This window comes from Priceomyces carsonii, assembly GCF_900007245.1.
Source record: "Priceomyces carsonii strain CBS4050 genome assembly, scaffold: Debaryomyces_carsonii_scaffold_6, whole genome shotgun sequence".
Taxonomy (NCBI): domain Eukaryota; kingdom Fungi; phylum Ascomycota; class Pichiomycetes; order Serinales; family Debaryomycetaceae; genus Priceomyces; species Priceomyces carsonii.
This window is the reverse complement of record NW_026946679.1, coordinates 1,276,029-1,295,136: the sequence shown is the minus strand read 5'-3', so window position 1 is coordinate 1,295,136 and position 19,108 is coordinate 1,276,029. Positions and strand designations below refer to the sequence as shown.

Here is a 19,108-nt window from a genome sequence, read left to right as displayed (position 1 = left end):
TCCAGGACAAATCGAGTGCAGGTAATGCAAGGTTATACCGCTTTTATTAAGCCCTACCGACTAAACCGACCCTGATCCCTTCTGGCGATCCTTCTCACTACCCATAGAAATTTTGCATTATATACAAAATTTACCTTGCTTTCAACTACTCTCGAGTTATTTAAAACACGTCAACAGCGAGCGGAAGAAATTTTTTAGGGAAAGCACTTGACAAACAATCAGAGACCCTTTTGGTATACATAGATGACCAGCATTCAGTTATTAACAAGTAAGTGTTGATTTTTTCGAGTAATTTTGGAAGGGGATGACACATCGTAACTTTATACTAACATATCCTCATAGTTGGATCTAATCCAAATTTGGTATTCTATGCCTGGAGGTTACAGGAAACGAAATCTGTGGAAGTGACGGTCGTAAATCCCAGTGTCAACTTTTCAGGTGGGGTCAACTTTGATTCTTCGATCTCAGGTAAGATCAACTTCAAACCTCAGAGTAGTTCCCAAAGTTTAGAGACAGTGGCACGGACAACGAAATATGACATCGTTATATTGAGTTGCGTATCTTTACAAGAGTTTCAAACATTGTGTAATGACTTGAAAGAGTATATTTCCGACGATACTCTCTTTGTTGTGGAGAGTACAGGATATGTAAATTTAGAACCATTTATTCAGCATAGTTATCCAAAAGCCAAAAATTTAAAGGTATGTGCAATAATGAATGAATTCGACGTCAGACAGTTAGATGAAAAAACCTTCCAGCAGAGAACACGAAGCAATGACTCTAGAATTTACTTTGGTACTTCTTTAAAGAGTTCGAATATAGCTAAGGCATCTAATTTTCAAAGAATGTATAAGTTACTTCAGTTGGTGCATGAGGACTCCTCGGAAAAAATAAGCTTGCTTAAGTCTGTTAATACTAAAGAATTCATGACATATCAGTGGAAATTGGCTCTTCCTAGGATTGTATTCAATCCTTTGTCTATAATTTTTGAGACTGAGTTTCCAGAATCCTTGTCGTCTCAAATTTTGTGCAAACCATTAATGACTGGAATCATCAATGAACTATTCAAAATAATCAAGAAGATGGACTGTAAATTGGTTAAAGGATACGAAAACGAAACAAACTTGCTAAAAAACTGGTCTAAGTGCTACCCTAAAACCACTAACAGTGATTCTTATATCGATTCACCTCAATTATTCTATGATTTCTATATGCAACATGAAGTTGAAGTTGATTTATTATTACTTCAACCTATATTATTAGCAGATGATCATGGTATAAGAACACCATATTTGGAAAACATATACTCAACGATGAGCCAGCTTCTCAAGATAAACAGTGCTGAATCAAAATCGATATTTTTTGAAAGAAAGCCTCGTGGCATTGACCGTGATCAGATTAAAAATACCTATGAAATGAAATTAAACCAGATAAGCATTATGGATTCTGACTTGGCAAAAAAACAAAGTGAAAAACAACAGTTGGAGGAGTACCTAAATGAGAAGAAGTATTCTAAAACTCAATTAGAAGATGAAATCTCGAGAATGAGAGTTGGATTAAATAACTTGAATTTGAATATGGAAAAAGGCAGATTGGATTACGAAGCTCAAATGAAGAGGAATGAGGATGCTCAACTTCAACACGAAAGACTACTTTACGAAGCTCAAGCCATCAGTAATGGTAATGGCAGTAAAAATGTAAACGAGGTGCAGAATGACATCGCCACACGTAACGGAAATGAAGAATTTCAGGGCCAAAGAATTGAACAGCCAATTCAAAATCAAGTTACCGATCCAGTTTATAATGGCGTGAAGCAGCGCGATGTCAGGAGTTCAGTCGTACCGGGTGATGATTTACATGATTTGGCCGATATTGCTTTGTATGGTGATACATTGAATGGTCAACAAGTCATTGCAGAGAATGAGGACGGGTCTAAGATGGGCCACAACAACAATTTCGGTAACCAGCCCCCGCAGAATTTCCAAGGACATAACCATCAGCCTTCATATTCTAATGGGCATGCGAATGCCAACGGTGATTTTTCTCAACAATTACGAGAGAAAGAACTAGAGTTACAAAGAAGAGAACAAGCACTCTACAATAAAGAAAGCATGCAAGGACAGGAGGGTGCAGCGTACGGCTCAGAATCCTTACAGTCTGGCTATTTTGATGCCTCTCAATATCAAAAAGGATCTAAGGGATATCCTCCACAAATCCAACCTCATTATCAACCTCAAGGCGTTAACGGATATTATCAGAATGGTATCGGTCCTTCGCCAATTGAGCAGCAACCTCCTCATGGTTTACCTTCTGGTGGTTTGCCACTTAATGGCTTACCCCTGAACTTGAGAGGACAACGTATGCAACCAATGAATTATCAGCCTAGAAGACAAAGCTCTTTTCCTTCAATTTATCATTTGGACTCACATGGACATGGCTATGGACAGCAACAATATCATTCTGCAAGTTTCCAAAATGCAGCACCCATTGATCCTTTAGTCGAACAAAGATTTAGAGCTAACCCGAAGAAGCTGAACCGTAGGTCGGCTTTTCCTCAAATGAATGGAAACATGGACGGTCTTGATATGGGTGGTAGAGGGGGAATGCCTATGCCAGGGTCACAGGGGAAACACAAAAATGGAAAAGTAAGACCTTCAGTAACGTCATCTGTAACAAGCCCAGTCTTGCTGCAAAAGAAAGACCCCACACCGCCCGGAAATGTGTCTCAATATCCTCAGCAGTTTCTACAACCTCCTGCAGTCCAAGGATCAAATGAATCCTCAAATTCATCTTCCAATTCAGCAACAAGTGGCGACACTCCAGTAACAGACCATGCGAATGAGGCTGCTGAAACGCAACAAGAAAGTATCCAGATAAATGTCCCCATAACAGAAAATTACAAACCACTTGGGAATATCTCGGAAGCAAATAAAGACGGTGAAAAACAAAAGAAGAAGAAGAAGAAGGGATTATTTAGTAGGAAGTGATATCTTACTCATACTCATATGTAAAAATGGCATACTTTATAGGCTGCAGTTCTAATAGTCGTTAACCTCTAAGTTTATATATTCATTGTAATGTATATATATATATACGAATATTTGACGTTTTGAATTTTTGTGACTCCGAGGGAAAATAAAAAGCGAATCATCATAGGTTCAAATAGCGAATTAGCGATTTGGTTATATGGAAAGCGAATAAAGACACAATGGTAGAAAAGAGAGCTTTTTATGAAGACGATGAGCTTATTATAAATAAGCCAGGCGTTAACGTCGAAATTTCGCCTGAATTAAAAAAGCAAGAATCTTCTCATGGTAATATTACCTTTGTAAAAGGCATGGGTATAAGGTCAACGCCATTCTTGGAAAAGTATTTCAATAAGCTTAGAAATTTTGTTTATGACAAAACTGTTATTTACAGAGCAGAAATTGAAACGCAAGCCTCTGCCCTTAAAAATGAAGTGAACTGCGTGGAAGATAAATTCAATCAAAATATCGTTGAGCCAGTGTTACCTAATTTGACTTACATTTTAACAGCCGCTTTAACAGGCTCTATATTAGTAAACAGAAGGAACTTTGCTCTTAGGTTCATCACGCCAATTGTTTTTGGTGTTTCAGCATTTCGCTATTATATGCCTTCATCCTTCAGAAACGTTTCTGATTCATACACAAGATACGAGGAGGCGAACCTTCCAAAACTATTCGAGCAACGGACAAAGCTAGTAGCCGGCATTAAAGAGAATAGGTTGATAGCTAAAGACAGAACACAAGACATCAAAATAAGTTTACAAAATTATATTCATGATGGAAGAGTCTATTTGTATAAACAATTAAAATAAGTGCTAAATGCATATGCTAACTTGTTATGATATTATATGTCGTGTAGACCATTGAAACGCCTCCAATCAAGACCAAGAAATAATCCAATATCCCTAGCCAAAACCTTTTCCTGTTCTCATAAGTTGTCAATTTCTGGTCAGGTTGACAGCAGCTCTTAAGATGTAAAATTGGGGGATACATGTAAACCAAGGGAATGCAAGCAAAACATCCGACAAACGATACAAATTTATCTAAATTTTGCCCCCCTACTATAGCGATCATGGCCGTCGAAATGACAAAGAAAAACCTAAAGAGGTTTTTTGTCCACTTAACTTTAAGTGAAAATTTTCCTGTTTCATTGAAAAGCTTAGATTCAATCAATCTGATAGCCGGAAATAATTGAATCGGGCTAGACAAGAGAATAGCAAACGAATATAAAAGCTGAATGATACTGACAAATATTGAGTCCTGTGGCAAGTTCAAGATAATGACAGTCTCTATCTTATCCCCGTATGTCATGTACCCTAAAGCCCCTATCGCGATAAATATGACAGATATGGTGACAATCACTTGAAACAAGACCTTAGGAAAATCTTTGGGATTTACCATTGAGTCCTGAATTGGTATAATTAATCCTATACCCTCAAATGCAAAAATTGCTGTTCCAATAAATAACGAAAAGTCCTTATTATTGAAAACAACATTAATTCCATCTCCTAAAGACCGCAATTCCAAAAGATCACCAATTATATAATAGATAATTGTAATTAAACCAATAAAGATGAATAAGTTGGCCAAAAGAGCCAGTAAGGAAAGCTTCGTAATATCTCTGATTAAAGACAACGGCAAAAGTATAATGACTTGCCAAAAAATGTACCAATTTGCATCATGCTTGTAATTAAATGCGTTTATAAAAAATGCCCTCAAATTTTCTGACGTGAACACAATATACGCAGCAACAAAACCAATTTGTGAAATGACGATTGATGATAGTATAAGCCTTTGTAACCACTTTCCATAAAGCTTGAGACCTATATCACCAAAGCTGGACACTCTGGTTGCCATTTTTGAGTAAGCCAAAACTAAATAGCACCAATAAGACAAGAATCCAAATACGAGTAAGACCACAACTGAAAAAATTAAACCACCATTGGAAAATGCTTTAGGCAAAAACAATACCCCAGTTCCAACAAAAGCCTTTAGCAATAAAAAATAAGCTTTAGTATTGGTGGCAGTTCCATGAGACCTGTTATATAACGGCAACGTTTCATCATCAAATACTGGCTTGTAGTGGCAAGCGATATCATCATCATCTTCTAAATCCTCACCTGCAAAATGTCCATAAATACTCAAGAATTCAACAAAGTTCTTAGTAAGAATATTTGGATTTCTATTTTGATATTTATTTCTCACGAAACTTCTTCTGAAACCACCAGGAACATTGAGAGAGCTAGCAGTAGAGCCACGTCTCCCCTGCTCCCAGTCTGTAGACGACAAACTTCTAGAGCGTCTAAGCAGGCGGCGATCTTGACCCAATCTATATAAATCTCTCGTTATATCTCCTCCCTCTAACTGTAATGAATCTTCATGGGGCAAGTGTTTGCTGACCTGTTGAATAACCTTCGGATCAGTGGCACTATAAGGGTAGTCCACCGTCTGGGCACCTTCTTCAATTAAGTTAGATGAAGTAGATGTATGTGATGCTGAATCGGCCTCATTTCCTGACTCATCTTTCTTTAAAAATGGAACATTACTCCCTATAGAATTTGAGAACTTGCTAGGAGATCTTGAAGTAATTGGAGAATTGGATAATGGGGATCTCGTTAACTTTGCGATGGATTTTCTCCTCGAGGAATCTTGAATGGTTTTGGGCAGAGACATACTAGGTTTAAGCTAGTAAAATGTCTAAATTCTCTATGGTCCCTAACAAAACAAAACAAATTTTTGATTTATATGATGCCATCCAGATAGAAGGAAAGTGTGCGAAGAGACATTTCTTATTTTTGTCAACATGACATAATCATCATAACTAACATACATGCTAAAACTATGCTTTATCTACTAACAAAGAAATTACATGAAACTATCACACCAATTTAGATGTAGCACCTGGATGGTGGAGTTCTTGAGCCTTGTCATACCATTCTTTTGGATCGCTTTTCACTATTCCTATTTCAGCCAAATAACCCATTTGAAAATATGCTTCCGGTATGTCAAATTCTTTAAGGGCCCTTTCACACCACATTTCAGCTTTCTTCGGGTCAGGTTTTGGAATGTATTTTGATTCTTTATTGGTGTCGACTAAGTACCATCTGCTCAAACCTAGCATTGCATCAGGATGTCTTTTGAAGGGCAAAGGAGAACACGAGGCTTTCAAGTACCAAACTATTGACTTGCTTGGATTCCGCTGCCTGTTTAAATCACCATATTCATATATAGTCCCCAACTTCACTTGAGCTAACAAGCAGTTCATTTTCGCTGCCTTGTTATAGCAAGTCAAGCTTCTACCATAATTAACAGGGGCCATTTCTAGGGCTCTTTGAACGAAAGGATCATCGCCCGTTAAATCACCTGGATAAACACCTTCATATATTTTTCCCAATTCATATGAAGCAAGTCCCACTACTTCCTGAAGTTCTTCTTGGTCTTCCTGGTCTAAATGTGCTTGTTTTGGCTCGATGTTTGAGAGTTGAGAGAGATATTTGAAGAACTTGAGAGATCGAACCTTCGACACATTTAAATATAATAAAGCTATCTTATAGATAGCTTTATTGTAGCCGATTTTGGCTGATGTCTTGTAATAGTCTAGAGCGGTGTCAAATTGTCCATCAAAATCGTATTCGTACTCGTAAAGTTCGCCAAGCTTATACAAGCTTTTGAAATCGCTTGAATTTAAATCGAGACATTTCTTAAAATATTCCTCAGCTAATGGAACATCCTTTTGAATGTTGTAATCCTGATAAAATTTGTTGACATAGTCATGTTTCAACAAACATGCATAGACGTAATATATCTCTACTGCAAGATCGTTTTCGATTTTATTAGATTCACAATCTCTTAACAATTTAGATATATGGTTCATAGCAGATTTGACGAACAATCCCTTGTTCATATTAGTTTTCTCAGTGAGTATTCTTTGGCCCTTAATATCAATGTATGAATAGAGCCTATAGTTGATAGCTTCCATTAACATTTTAGCCCATCTCAACCTATATTCGTAAGATTTCTTCCCGTCAGCAATTGCTTGACGAAGCTTTAGAAAATTGATAACCTTTTGGTTGCTTAGACTGTCATTTATCATCGCTGGCATAGATAATGGTGCTGGAAGTGGCTTTGAGCCCAAATCATACGAATTCATTTGATTGAACCCCAATGACATCCTTTTATCGTCAACAGTAGCAATACTTTGTCTATTTCTCTTGGTAAAATAGCCACTCACGCCATAGTTTGGACCCTGTCCAAAAGCCTGCGAATTTGGCAGGGGCTGTCCTTGATTCCATACCCCTAGAGGAGCCGCCATTGATGCTCTATTGGCGGTGTCCAATGCACTTGTTGAGTAAAAGCTTCTTGTCATTTTCTTTCGGCGTCTTTCTGCAACTTCAACATTTCTTTTTTGAGAATAATCAAAGAAATTAGGTACCGCAGTCGATTTCCTATTTCCAGAATTGTCTTCGAATGATTCAGCCGAGTCTACTTGAAATTTACTCGAAGATTCTCTCTCAATAAGATCGTTAGATGAACTTTTGGAGTTTGAATCTTGCGATCCCTTGATGTCTCCACTAGTTTCAGATCCCCTATCAGGAAGGATAGTATTATCTTCTTTTTCAGATTCAGGTTCTTCAAAAAAATATCTATTGTAGTCAGAAATATGTCTCTCTTCTGGGAGTTGTTCTAATTTAAGATCAGACAATCTATACGAAACAGACCCGACTCTCTCCTTATCAACTTCGACGGATTCATTAGATGCTCCGTAATAATCTTGCAAAAATGAACTGTTGTTACTTGAACCCTCTAGAGTCTTATCATTATTATCAGGCGAATTAAATCGATAAGTTGGTCCCGTTTCAGAGGCCGATTTGATATCTGGCTTAAAATTCACATCCAACGAGCTTACTCTACGGTTGGGATACCCGGATACTTCACTCTCCGATATCAGAGATGGAAGACTAGGATATCTCTTAGACTTTGCTGCCGAATGCCTGGTTTTTTGCAAGAGCTTACTTGCTTTATAAGAACTCTGTCTCAGATTGAACGAGCTGATGAAATCATTTTTCATAGATGGTCGGCGAGATATCTCTCTGCTCTCTACAGAAGAGCTTTGATTTGTTGATATCGACATGTCTGAAGACTGCCGGGTACCTCTTTGGCTCTGGTGACTATGGGAGAGGTTGGGAGCATAACCCGCGCGTGCAATTCCTCTGCACTGTGCTGGGTGCTCTATATTATCGGGGTAGGAGCTTCTTTGCGATATGCCTTGGTGTTGTTGTTGTTGCTGTTGTTGTTGCATTGCTAACTGGGCATAGTATTGCTTCCATTCCTCGTAGTAAGGATGTTGCTTTGCAGTTCTCAATTGGGACGATTCAGAAGTATATGAACAATCGTCGCTCTCGTCCTCTTCACTCTCATCTTCTTCGTCTTCGTCTTCGTCTTCTTCTTCCTCTTCACTCTCATCATCATCTTCTTCTACTTCTTCTTCATCTGCCTCGTCGTCCATACGTTGGCCATTCGGTACAACTTGGCTTCTCTTTAAGTCTGAATGTGAAACTTTGGCCCCATCCCATCTGGGAGTTGGTTGCATAGCTATCGAGTTTTCAGACAGAGGGAATCCATGCCCACCATATGCATATGTTTGATCAGCCTGTTTGCTTTTAATTTCCAGGAGTGGTCTAGCAGCGTTCGTATGTGGTGCTTGAGTCATCACCTTGGACAGATTAAGGTCAACAGGTTGGACTCGGAGAGGGACTTGAGGTCCATAGATAAATTGATTAGCTTCACCAACCTCGTAGTTCCTTGAAGCTCTTTCAAAGTTATGGGAGTCGTTAGATGTATACGATGACTCGGATCCCATGGGCAGAAATTCATTGCCATTCAGCGAAGAGTAAGATTTGGCACCTGGAGTATGTTTCATGGCCAATCCCTGCAGCTCTATACTGGGGTAATTGTAATTTCCAATTTCCTGAAAGATACTATCTTTTTCTAAGCCAAGTCTTAAGAACTGGGTTAGAAGTAGTATTTAAAAAAGTCTGAGCCACAATAGGTACGATGGAAAACTTCTATAGTTCAGCTCCGGTCAAGGTTCAAAATATAGTACAGTTCTTTTGCAGATTGTTCCTGAAATCCCTTTTGAAAATGCAAAGACCGAGTTGAATATATAAAGATACAGTTATATATGACACTGATGACCGCGATGCTCTTTACGCTTAATTACCTATATTATAATAGCTCAAGTTCTCAGCAGCAAAAATATTAATAGTCTCAAGAAGTTGCATTTCCGTTTTAGGAGTTTAAGAAAACAATATTTTTTTAGCATTCGCAAAAGCCCTCAGTTAACAGAATTCTTCGTTCCATCCAAATTTCAAGGGCCAAATTATTGATAGAACGGGCGAATTTTGGTCTGCCTACCCAATTGCAGCGACAAGCTCTTCTTGTTGATTTATCAGTCACACATTAACAGTGATGAAGAGAAATTTAGTATACTGTAACATAAAGGGCGAATGATCCGACTGTCACATGTGAGGTACACAACGTGGGCAGGACGTTAACAATTCACCATTTGGATTTCTATAACCAGCACCCCTTTCTATCTGATTTGATAAAGGGGCTATCTCTAATAAACGGAACCTGAAAATCTATTTTTAATGCTCATAACAAACTTTCAATATGCTGCTTTGTTTAAAGGGTCTTTTTTGCGAGAGACTTCGGAAATAACGGTAGGAGCAATAGTAAAAATGTAGTGAGGGACCGATCAGAAGATTTTATATTCGATAACCTCAGAATAGAATTCACACATTAAAACCACATATAATGATTATAAAAGGAAATGCGGTAACGTATACCGAGTTTGGAGAACTCAAGAAAGTTTTGTCGTTGACTCAATTCGAAATTGACTCTTCCAGTTTAAAACCGAATGAGTTTCTTTTGCAGGCAATTGCCACACCTATCAACCCATCTGATTTAGTTCAGATTCAAGGAACTTATCCGTCTCCTCCTACACCATATAATCTAGGAGGATCAACTGTATACATTGGAGGCAATGAAGGTGTTTTCAGAGTTATTGAAGTAGGAGCAGATGCTAAGAAAGTTTATAAAAAAGGTGATTGGGTTATACCTAAATTACCAAGTTTTGGGACTTGGAGAACGCATGCGTTAGTCGCAATTGAAGAAGATAAAAAGCCTCTTATAATAATATCTTCTGATGATGATGAAATGACAATTGAGCAAGCTGCAGTTATAGGTGTAAATCCTTGTACCGCGTATCAACTTATTCATAACTATATCAAAGACTGGAAAGATGGCGACTGGATCATTCAGAATTGCGGCAATTCTCAAGTCAGTAGATATTTGACGCAAATTGCTAGGTCGGAGAATATCAAAACAATTTCTATAGTAAGGAACAACAAGACAAAGAAACAAATCGATGAGTTATATAACTTGGGCGCAACCAAAGTCGTTAATGAAGAAGAGTTTTTGTCAGAAGATTTCAACAAGACATTGAAATCGTGGGTTGGAGACGGAAGGGTGAGGTTAGCTGCCAACAGTTTAGGTGGTCCTACGGTGTGGCCCTTAGTGAGAAGCTTGTCGCAAGACGGTTTTTTGGCAACATATGGGGCAATGTCGAGTCTTGAGATCAAGTATTCCTTAGTAGATCAGTTATTCAAGAATATTACGACTGTGGCATATTGGCTCTCTGCCAATAACAAAAAGGATCCAAGCTCGAAAACTAAGACAATCGAGGCTATCATTAAATTATACAGTGAGGGTATATTGAAAACGGAGGGGATCACAGAGCGGTCGTATGATAGTGATCAAAATTTGTTGAGTACTTTTTCGGATGCTATTGAAGCTTCAAGTAAAGGAAAGCAATTAATAATCTTCAAATGAAGTCCTATGAAGCAAATTTATTAATACATTAAATATATGCCATAAACTCTAAAGCCTTTTCAGTCAAAAGGCTCTGCTACCCAATAAAGAAAAAAATAATTATTATAGTAAAAATAAAAAATGCTACTACGTAAACGTCTTGTTTCTCTCACGCTTTGTTTGTTTATTGAAAACTGTTAAACATTAATGACCTCCCAATGATGTCGGTCCGAAGTCTAACCAATCCCAGGAATTGTTGTACTGATTGTTTGACTCAGCTCCATTTATATTATCTAAGACCGGCTGCTGGAGATCGTATAAAGTCTTTTGGTTGTTGTGATTGTGGTTACCTATGGTATAAGTTTCAGACTGAAATAAATTCATATTTAGTAACTTATCTATTTCATCTGTATTACCACCGTCTTTTCCATTTATGGGACTCAACTCATTACTAAAAATATTAGTATTTATATCACCAGGTTTATCTCCCTTGTAATAGCTTTGGCTAGTAGAATGACTGTTAAGATCGCCACGATTATTAACAAGCTTTGATATATTCGGAGAACCATCTATTCCTCCAGCTGATGGTGATATATTCAAAACCTCCCCATTAGAGGTATCAGTTTTACTTAAATCAGCAAATGAATTCACATTGCCGTTCAAAAAGGCCCTATCGCTCAGTTGTTTCAGGGTATTGAAGGGTCGCAAAACACCATGTAATTTGTAGAATAGCCCACATGCATTACACAAGAGATCACCATTGTTAGACTTCCTCCACAAAGGAGTTGTTCTAGTTTGACAGTTGGTGCATTGCAAGATCTTTTTGCTGGAATTTAACGGTGAATTCCCAGCTTTGCTTTTTGGTGGGGATTGATCCATAGCATAATCTTGCTTCAACGATGACTCTAACGAATTGATGTAAGTTGACAAAAAATTATTCCCATTATTATTCCCACTGTTCCCAGCGACATCCGTCTTGAGAAACGCACTCCCGTTATTGTTCGCCAGGATACTTGGAGTGTTCACGGATTTGATATTGCTGAAAAGTGACGAATTTTGAGAAGTCAAAGAATTAGAATTTGAGTCGGGGGAATTAAATTGATTGCCCATGTTCAATGGAGTTGTAGTAGCGTTGAGAGATATGCTATTTGTTTGACCATACTCTTCTTGACTAATCATACGTATATGGGCCACATAGTCGAATTCATCTAAGTTGGGATCATTTACCTTGTCAGCATATGAAGTGGAGCTAGGGAAACTACTTTGTTCATGTTCCTGACGGTATCTTTGATGCATCAACTTTTTATTCTGTATCCTCCATGCGAAGTTTGATATTCGCTGATTGTGAGGTAAATAGTTCTTCTTCTGATACATCTTGAATACTTCAATAGACGAGTTGTCCTTGTCATGCAACAAGTCAGATAGATTTACCGGCTCCTTAGCTTTCAACTTCCCTGTGCTACCATCCTTTGGATTGAGCTTAGAACGTATTCTCTTGTTGAATTTTAATGGTGGTGCCATCTACTTAATTCTCAAATTCGTGACTAGCTAATTCGTACTCTCTCTTTTAGATTATATCTTTCTTCTTTAACCACCGATGCTCAGTCACTATCTTTTGGTGCTGTTCTCTTGCCTCCCAGGATTTAATTATATCAATAATTATGAATCTTACCTTAGCGTCGAAGTCGTGTACGTCCATATTATCCTTAATAGCTTTCCTGATTCCGCCGCTTAATCGGTATGTACTGGGTGTGCGTTAACGGTTAAAGGCTCTTTTGCGGTCACAAATGCCGGTTCCCCATCCTGTTTTGGAGGCGTAGACCATGCCGGATCGTACATTGGGCGGTCAACTTGTTCGTGCTAAGGCTAAATACCTCTCCCTACTGATTGTTAGTTACAAAAACGGGCCGGTCGAGCAGGCGACCATGCAGATCTGAATAACCCGCAGAGCAACTATGCAAGTCTAAGTGGAGACGATCCAAAGCTTTGCTTGTACCCAGGCTTGAATTCCTAATTTGAAGGGATCGAGCTGTAGATCACGCACTACTCGCATTTAATACCCTCGCTTGCTTTCGTCTAGACTATAGATGGTGAGGGGAGGCCGCACATACTGTCATTCTGTTTAAAAAGTGAGAAATTAGGCATGCACGATTCCATGACATGTATTCTATCACATCAAAAGTAATAGTGCATTCTATATTGTAAAAGTTGCAAAACTATAGATAAAAAGATCACAGAAAACAGAGCTTCTTTTCAAGGACAGAGATCATACTTATTTCGTGCATTTAATATAAAACTATGGCAGATAAAGTAAAGGAGTTCAATCAGTATAACCTTCTCAAGTCCAAGTATCTAGGTTTGGGCAATCCAGACTCGGACCGCAGAGACTTCCTTAGCACTATGCATAGAGACACCTACGCTTCCTTGGCTCAGCATGACAGCTTGTTGCTCTACAATTCAGTGGCGTTGAATGAGAATCCAGAACTTCTTAGACAGAAGTTAATCAAAAAAATCGTGAATCCTATCAAAGTATCGTCACAAGAATAAAAATTCAGAAATCATTCATGAAGATTATAATTTCAATTTTCTCTAGCATAGCATATACAGATATATACTTATACTTATCAAAGGATGTTATAATTTTAGCTTTCTTCGATCAAAGGAGCACTTTCAACATCTGTTACTCCCCTCCTAGCGTAGGCACTGCCAGAAACAGCTGATACAAGACTGAAAACGAATAATAAACCTGCAATAACGAATGCAAAAATCCATTGCAAGGCAAATACTTTAGTGAAAAGCTGACCAAGGGCCAATCCAAACACCAAAATGGAAGAAGTAAGACCAACACCCCAATCATTGTAGATAAGAACGAAGAATCCTGGAACAAGTAAGAAATCCCAAATCAAGACATTAGAAACAACTCTTCCCACAAACTTATGGACATGGAACAAAACAGCACCGTTCCAAAATATAGCATAGAAAAGCCAAGATAATGGAAGAGCAGTGACTGGCATATGCACCAATAACCAACTGCTTAAAGGCTTAATTTCATAAGTTTTATGGCTGAAGTAAAGAGACAACACATTGAGGAAATTGATCAATAACACAACTTCACTGAAAAAGAAATGCTTCTTAGCAAACAAAAGTGACCAGATGAATGAAAGTAAGTTGAACATGGTAAAATGCCATCCAACGAGTTTCACGACATCTGCTCTTGCTCTCAGATTTTCCAAAGATGGAAGAAAGATCTGGGTGACAAACGATATAGCCATGAAGTAAAAGAGACCCCAGTAAACTAACGTAACAATAATGTTTGCAGTGAAAGGAGTATCTTTTACGTGAAATCCACCATGAGAATCATACGGTGTCCTACCTACAAGGTAGCGTACGTTTCCGTAAACCGATAAAGCCAAAGAAATAATTGTTGAGACCTTGTGGGTCTGAAGATCTTGCTCGGATGCCATTATTACTGAATTGATGGTTCAAATTGGTATGTTAAGCTAATAAAGGCGATTTTTCTTTTAATAAATTCAAGATTGCTCTTAGTTCAGCCAAAATTATTGCGAAATTCCAGATGCATCTTTTTGATCATTGCTTAATTACGGGATTCAGAGACATACATTTAGACTAAATAAGGTCAAAAAATAAAACGATTATTCACTGTCCAACCTACAATGAGGATTATACAGAAACTTAGTTTCTCAACAGGTACTACGAAAGCCAACAGTACCAACTTTGCCCGGTTTTTGCAAACTCGTTTGTTGGATGCTATCCAAGTCTTCCAATCCATTTGCGGCAAGCGAAAGCAAGACTTTGTATACAACATCTGCCTCTTCTTCAGCACTCTGAGCTTGTGTTCTAACAATGGAACGCGCATTCTCACAAGCACCAATTAAATATTCAGCAGTCGTGACACAGTCTTGCATGAGTTTATCTAATAAGTTCAAGCTCATTGAGTGACGAACAACAACCCTTAAAATCTCCTTTTCATGCTCATCTGGCGGCAAATGATAATTCGGAACTATGTATCCCTTGTTTCTCAATAAGAGTGAGAAAATAGATTGAGGAATCTCAGGATACTTATCTCTGACGGTCTTTGAGAATCGCCATGCAACGACTGGCAATCCTGGATAATATTTATGGGTATCAAGACCATGGAAATATTTACTGTCATCCACAATCTCCCGATCATATACTTCGCTAGGATTCTTGAGGGGTTTGTGAATAACAGACAAGACTTCAAAGTATGAAGATTTTTCCAAAAAGTTTGAAAACAACCTCGCATTGGAAAGACAACCTTGAAAAATCTTACAATACCCTTCTCTTCCGTAGGTCAAAAAATTGTAGTACTGATGGATTACTGGAAACCCTGCTCTTGAAAAATTCAATCCAAAAGTTTCTTCTTGTCCTCCTAAGTAGTCCAACGAAAACTTCAAGCTATCCGGAAGAACTTTTCCATTTCTCCAAATCACCCAACCTAAACCAGCTGTAGTTAAACCGTATTTATGTCCCGACGTATTAATTGAATCAACTCTATCAACCGCAAAGTCCCATTTCAAGTGAGGATATAAAAATGGTGCAACGAAACCACCAGAAGCTCCGTCAACATGAATTCTGACGTCAATTCCTCTCTCTTGTTCCACTTTGTCCAATATTTTTGCAATTTGTTCCACAGGCTCAAAAGCTCCAGTAAAAGTCGATCCTAATATAACAAATATTCCAATAGTATTTTCATCTACATTTTCAGCAATTTTTGTGGTATCAATTGTGTGACCTGATTCCTCGTCAATTCTAATTAGTCTGTTTTCAACGTCAAAGTATCTGGCAAACTTTTCTAAAGCAACTTGAACGCAAGATGCCATTATAATATTCGGATTTTCCGTCGACTTTCCTTTAGCTTTTTGCTTCTCCTGCCATCTTTTTTTTAAAGCCAAGCCCCCGAGCATAACAGCTTCAGAAGAGCCTGTAGTAGCAGTACCGATGCTATGAGTAACTCTCAGGCCATCGATCTCTGTGTAGGGGGCATGCCATAAGTTACTCAAGATAGACACGCATCTTTTCTGGAATTCGATCAATGAAGGATACTCGTCGTTATCAGCCAAATTCTTGACAATATTCTTAGTAATGAGCTTCAAGGGAGTTTCGTCAACATCAGTGTTAACGAAAGAGGCTAAATTCAAAGTAGGAATGCCATCTAAAGACAATTCTTCGGTCAAATAATCGTAAATCAAATCACTCGATGATGAATGTTCAGGAATCGTGTATTTCGGGACACTTTTGTTTGCGCTATAAGAATCGATATATTGTTCGTGCTGACTTAATGCAGTTTTCTTGCTTCTTTTCAATAACACTTCTTCTAGGTGTTCCGCATCCACATGTTTTGATAAGGTCATTGCGCTAAGAAGTTGAAGTTCTTTTGTTTCTTTTAAAGATTGTTAACAGCTGTCAAGTAATCTTTGACATTTCAAATCGGAGACCCTGAAACGGAACCTATCCCTTATATAGTATAGAGAAATTATCTGCCGGAAACGACTGTCGCAACCATTTTAGACACAAGTGGGAGCAGCAATCGTAGGCCTGCGGCTACCCTAGCCTCATTACTAAGAAGATACGAAAGTTTAGACAAAAACATAGCTACATTAATCAGTTTATATTGCAAATAGATACGTTGTAATTTCTTATTTGATTTATATCTTTTTTAAGGCTAATTGTATTCTTTCGTTAGTTTATGTCATTATGCATAATTCCTTGAGATTAAACAGCCAACAAAAGAATGGTTACTATTAACAAGTTATGAATGACAGGAAATAATTTGATTTTTAAGTAAAACTGTTTATTCTACGTCATCGAACTTTTGCCCTTCAACTAAATCAGGAATATTCTCATCACCGGGGGCATCACCTTTCAATTCACCTGGATTTTTACCAGCTTGGATCTGTTCAGCTAACTTCCTCAAGATTTCTAAGTTTTCAGCTCCAAGCTGAGGTAAAATTTGAGGAATCAATTGAGTAACATCTTTCTCTTGTGGGTAACCAGTAAAAGCAAAAGTGTTGTTGGCTGCTGCTCCTTGAACACCAACCCTATTGAAATGCAAGACCTTGCCATCCTCTCTGAAGAAGTTCGCTTCCTCAATGCCATCGATCTTCGTAGCCTTCAATTTTCCTAAAGTTTCCATCAATTTGACATCATCCTGTTCACTCTTAGAACCTTTTTTAGTCTTGACTCTTGATCCACCAACTTTCTTTGCTGTAGCCTTTTGCAACTTTGCTAACTTTTCTGGATCAACAGGCATATTGCTCAATCTATCTCTTGTATTCAATTATCAATTCTCAAGAAGTGTAGAATAGAGGTTGAAAAATCGTCGACAATTCGAACCCGACAACACAATCCAAACCAGGCACGACCAAAAATTTTTACCTTAGATTTCTGCTTAGCACGTGATAACTCCTTTATGCTAAATATGTGATTCTTTGATCTTTCCTACATTTTTATAATATCCAGATTGAGGTAGTTTATTGTAGCTTCGTTGTACCAAACGATAGAGGTTTGGTGAACTTTTTATATGAATGCTTAAACTCGGCTAGATTCTCTGGAAACAATTTGCCATAGCATATTGGTTTACCTAGTTGCAGATTCAAGAATAAAAGGAGCTCACGTGCCAAGAGACTATATCAAGACTTATCGGTTCAAGTTTGCCATTATTTAATTGCCAGATATAGGGACCAGTTAATATACCTTAGATTTCAATGGATTCTATAAATAGAAGGATTAAAAGCTTGAATAGATTTCTTCCGCAAACAAATCCGTGGCTCATCTTGATGGCGTCTGTGCCTGTGGCACTTGCAACTGGAACTCTCTTCGTTTATTCGGTTTATGCAACTCAATTAGCTGAAAAATGCCACTTAGACACTTCACAAACAGCCAACTTAAATATCAGCTCAACAATAGGTACAGCTGTAGGAGGAATTATGAGCGGATTGATAGCTGACGCTTACGGGAGCCAAATTCCTATGTTGTTTAGCTGTTTCTCCTTGACATTAGGTTACAATTGGCTCTACCATTTGTTCGAACTTGGTTCTCTGGCTAATTTACTTGCATTAGAGAGTGCAATGTTTTTTGTTGGTTTTGGGTCTTCTTCTGGATACTTTAGCTCATTGAAAGCGGTTACCGTTAGCTTTCCAGAGTTTAAGGGATCCGCTCAAAGCATTACCATAGCATCGTTTGCCATATCTAGTTTAATTTTTCTGAATATAGCTACAAGGATATTTAAAGGTGACGTTGCAGGTTTTTTATTTTTCCTAAGCATTATATCTGGAGTCACTACTATGACTGGTTTTGTTTTCGTTAGATTCAATGGCCATCTCGATGAGACAGGAGAACACTTAAGTCTAATAGAGGAAGCTCGAGAAGAGTTAGAGATTATCAATTCGTCCTCACGCAACGATTTGAGGAATATGGATATAAATGGATCGGTCTGTCATCCTATTTTTTGGTACCATTATTTTATCTTTACTTTCATTCAAGGGTTCGGCCAGATGTATATATATTCTATTGGATTTATCTTGAAAGCCATTAATCGTTACTATTCAGATGAGTTTGACGCATTATCATTGGGTGGTTTGCAAGCGCTACATGTGTCGTTGATCGCCGTGTCTTCTTTTGCTGGTCGTCTCTCTGCTGGTCCCCTGTCTGATTTTTTTGTGAGAAAACTTAAATGTCAAAGACACTGGATTTTGATATTGGGAGTAAGCATTATGTTTGTGGGGCATTTCTTGATTCTGAGATCTATCAACAAAACAGCTGGCAATCTACATGAGGCTAATACATATTTACTGATATCTTCTGTTCTCATAGGATATGCTTATGGATTTTCTTTTACAGGATTTCCAGCAATTATATCTGACATTTTTAACATGAAAAATTATAGCTTTATATGGGGGTTAATGTATTCAAGTACAATATTTGGCTTGACTTTAATGACAAAATTATTCGGCATTGTCTATGACTCTAATAGCGGAGAGCATGATGGGGAATATGTCTGTACCAAAGGTTCTGAATGTTACAATTATACATTCAAAATCACTTCTTACTTATGTTTGTTTGTCATCATCTTGCTATTAGGATATATTTGGAAGCATTCTCTAGCACACCATCGATAGACGTTAACAACAAAGAACACATGAAAACAAGAACAATTGATAGAATCTCTA

General features: G+C 37.9%; 11 protein-coding genes across 11 annotated transcripts; 5 read left to right on the top strand and 6 right to left on the bottom strand.

The window, feature by feature from the left end:
- Positions 1-243: 243 nt before the first annotated feature.
- On the top strand, positions 244-2,987 carry PRCAT00005754001 (uncharacterized protein; the record flags this gene model as incomplete). The annotated part of the gene is made up of 3 exons (XM_062955849.1): positions 244-268; positions 343-1,728; positions 1,798-2,987. 3 exons carry the CDS (start codon positions 244-246, stop codon positions 2,985-2,987), a joined length of 2,601 nt encoding a protein of 866 aa, XP_062812411.1.
- A 221-nt stretch (positions 2,988-3,208) lies between these two features.
- Positions 3,209-3,838, top strand: PRCAT00005753001 (uncharacterized protein; the record flags this gene model as incomplete). The annotated part of the gene is made up of 1 exon (XM_062955848.1): positions 3,209-3,838. One exon carries the CDS (start codon positions 3,209-3,211, stop codon positions 3,836-3,838), a length of 630 nt encoding a protein of 209 aa, XP_062812410.1.
- Positions 3,839-3,854: 16 nt separating this feature from the next.
- AVT4 (Avt4p) lies at positions 3,855-5,699 on the bottom strand (the record flags this gene model as incomplete). Its single annotated transcript, XM_062955847.1, has 1 exon — positions 3,855-5,699. The coding sequence occupies one exon, from the start codon at positions 5,697-5,699 to the stop codon at positions 3,855-3,857; it is 1,845 nt and encodes a 614-aa protein (XP_062812409.1).
- A 205-nt stretch (positions 5,700-5,904) lies between these two features.
- On the bottom strand, positions 5,905-8,946 carry PRCAT00005751001 (uncharacterized protein; the record flags this gene model as incomplete). The annotated part of the gene is made up of 1 exon (XM_062955846.1): positions 5,905-8,946. The coding sequence occupies one exon, from the start codon at positions 8,944-8,946 to the stop codon at positions 5,905-5,907; it is 3,042 nt and encodes a 1,013-aa protein (XP_062812408.1).
- An 896-nt stretch (positions 8,947-9,842) lies between these two features.
- On the top strand, positions 9,843-10,919 carry MRF1 (Mrf1p; the record flags this gene model as incomplete). The annotated part of the gene is made up of 1 exon (XM_062955845.1): positions 9,843-10,919. The coding sequence occupies one exon, from the start codon at positions 9,843-9,845 to the stop codon at positions 10,917-10,919; it is 1,077 nt and encodes a 358-aa protein (XP_062812407.1).
- Positions 10,920-11,102: 183 nt separating this feature from the next.
- On the bottom strand, positions 11,103-12,419 carry PRCAT00005749001 (uncharacterized protein; the record flags this gene model as incomplete). Its single annotated transcript, XM_062955844.1, has 1 exon — positions 11,103-12,419. The coding sequence occupies one exon, from the start codon at positions 12,417-12,419 to the stop codon at positions 11,103-11,105; it is 1,317 nt and encodes a 438-aa protein (XP_062812406.1).
- A 777-nt stretch (positions 12,420-13,196) lies between these two features.
- On the top strand, positions 13,197-13,445 carry PRCAT00005748001 (U2 snRNP complex subunit YSF3; the record flags this gene model as incomplete). The annotated part of the gene is made up of 1 exon (XM_062955842.1): positions 13,197-13,445. The coding sequence occupies one exon, from the start codon at positions 13,197-13,199 to the stop codon at positions 13,443-13,445; it is 249 nt and encodes an 82-aa protein (XP_062812405.1).
- Positions 13,446-13,540: 95 nt separating this feature from the next.
- Positions 13,541-14,362, bottom strand: PRCAT00005747001 (uncharacterized protein; the record flags this gene model as incomplete). The annotated part of the gene is made up of 1 exon (XM_062955841.1): positions 13,541-14,362. One exon carries the CDS (start codon positions 14,360-14,362, stop codon positions 13,541-13,543), a length of 822 nt encoding a protein of 273 aa, XP_062812404.1.
- Positions 14,363-14,599: 237 nt separating this feature from the next.
- On the bottom strand, positions 14,600-16,291 carry GAD1 (glutamate decarboxylase; the record flags this gene model as incomplete). Its single annotated transcript, XM_062955840.1, has 1 exon — positions 14,600-16,291. One exon carries the CDS (start codon positions 16,289-16,291, stop codon positions 14,600-14,602), a length of 1,692 nt encoding a protein of 563 aa, XP_062812403.1.
- Positions 16,292-16,731: 440 nt separating this feature from the next.
- On the bottom strand, positions 16,732-17,190 carry EGD1 (Egd1p; the record flags this gene model as incomplete). Its single annotated transcript, XM_062955839.1, has 1 exon — positions 16,732-17,190. The coding sequence occupies one exon, from the start codon at positions 17,188-17,190 to the stop codon at positions 16,732-16,734; it is 459 nt and encodes a 152-aa protein (XP_062812402.1).
- A 454-nt stretch (positions 17,191-17,644) lies between these two features.
- On the top strand, positions 17,645-19,057 carry PRCAT00005744001 (uncharacterized protein; the record flags this gene model as incomplete). The annotated part of the gene is made up of 1 exon (XM_062955838.1): positions 17,645-19,057. One exon carries the CDS (start codon positions 17,645-17,647, stop codon positions 19,055-19,057), a length of 1,413 nt encoding a protein of 470 aa, XP_062812401.1.
- Between the last annotated feature and the right edge of the window lie 51 nt (positions 19,058-19,108).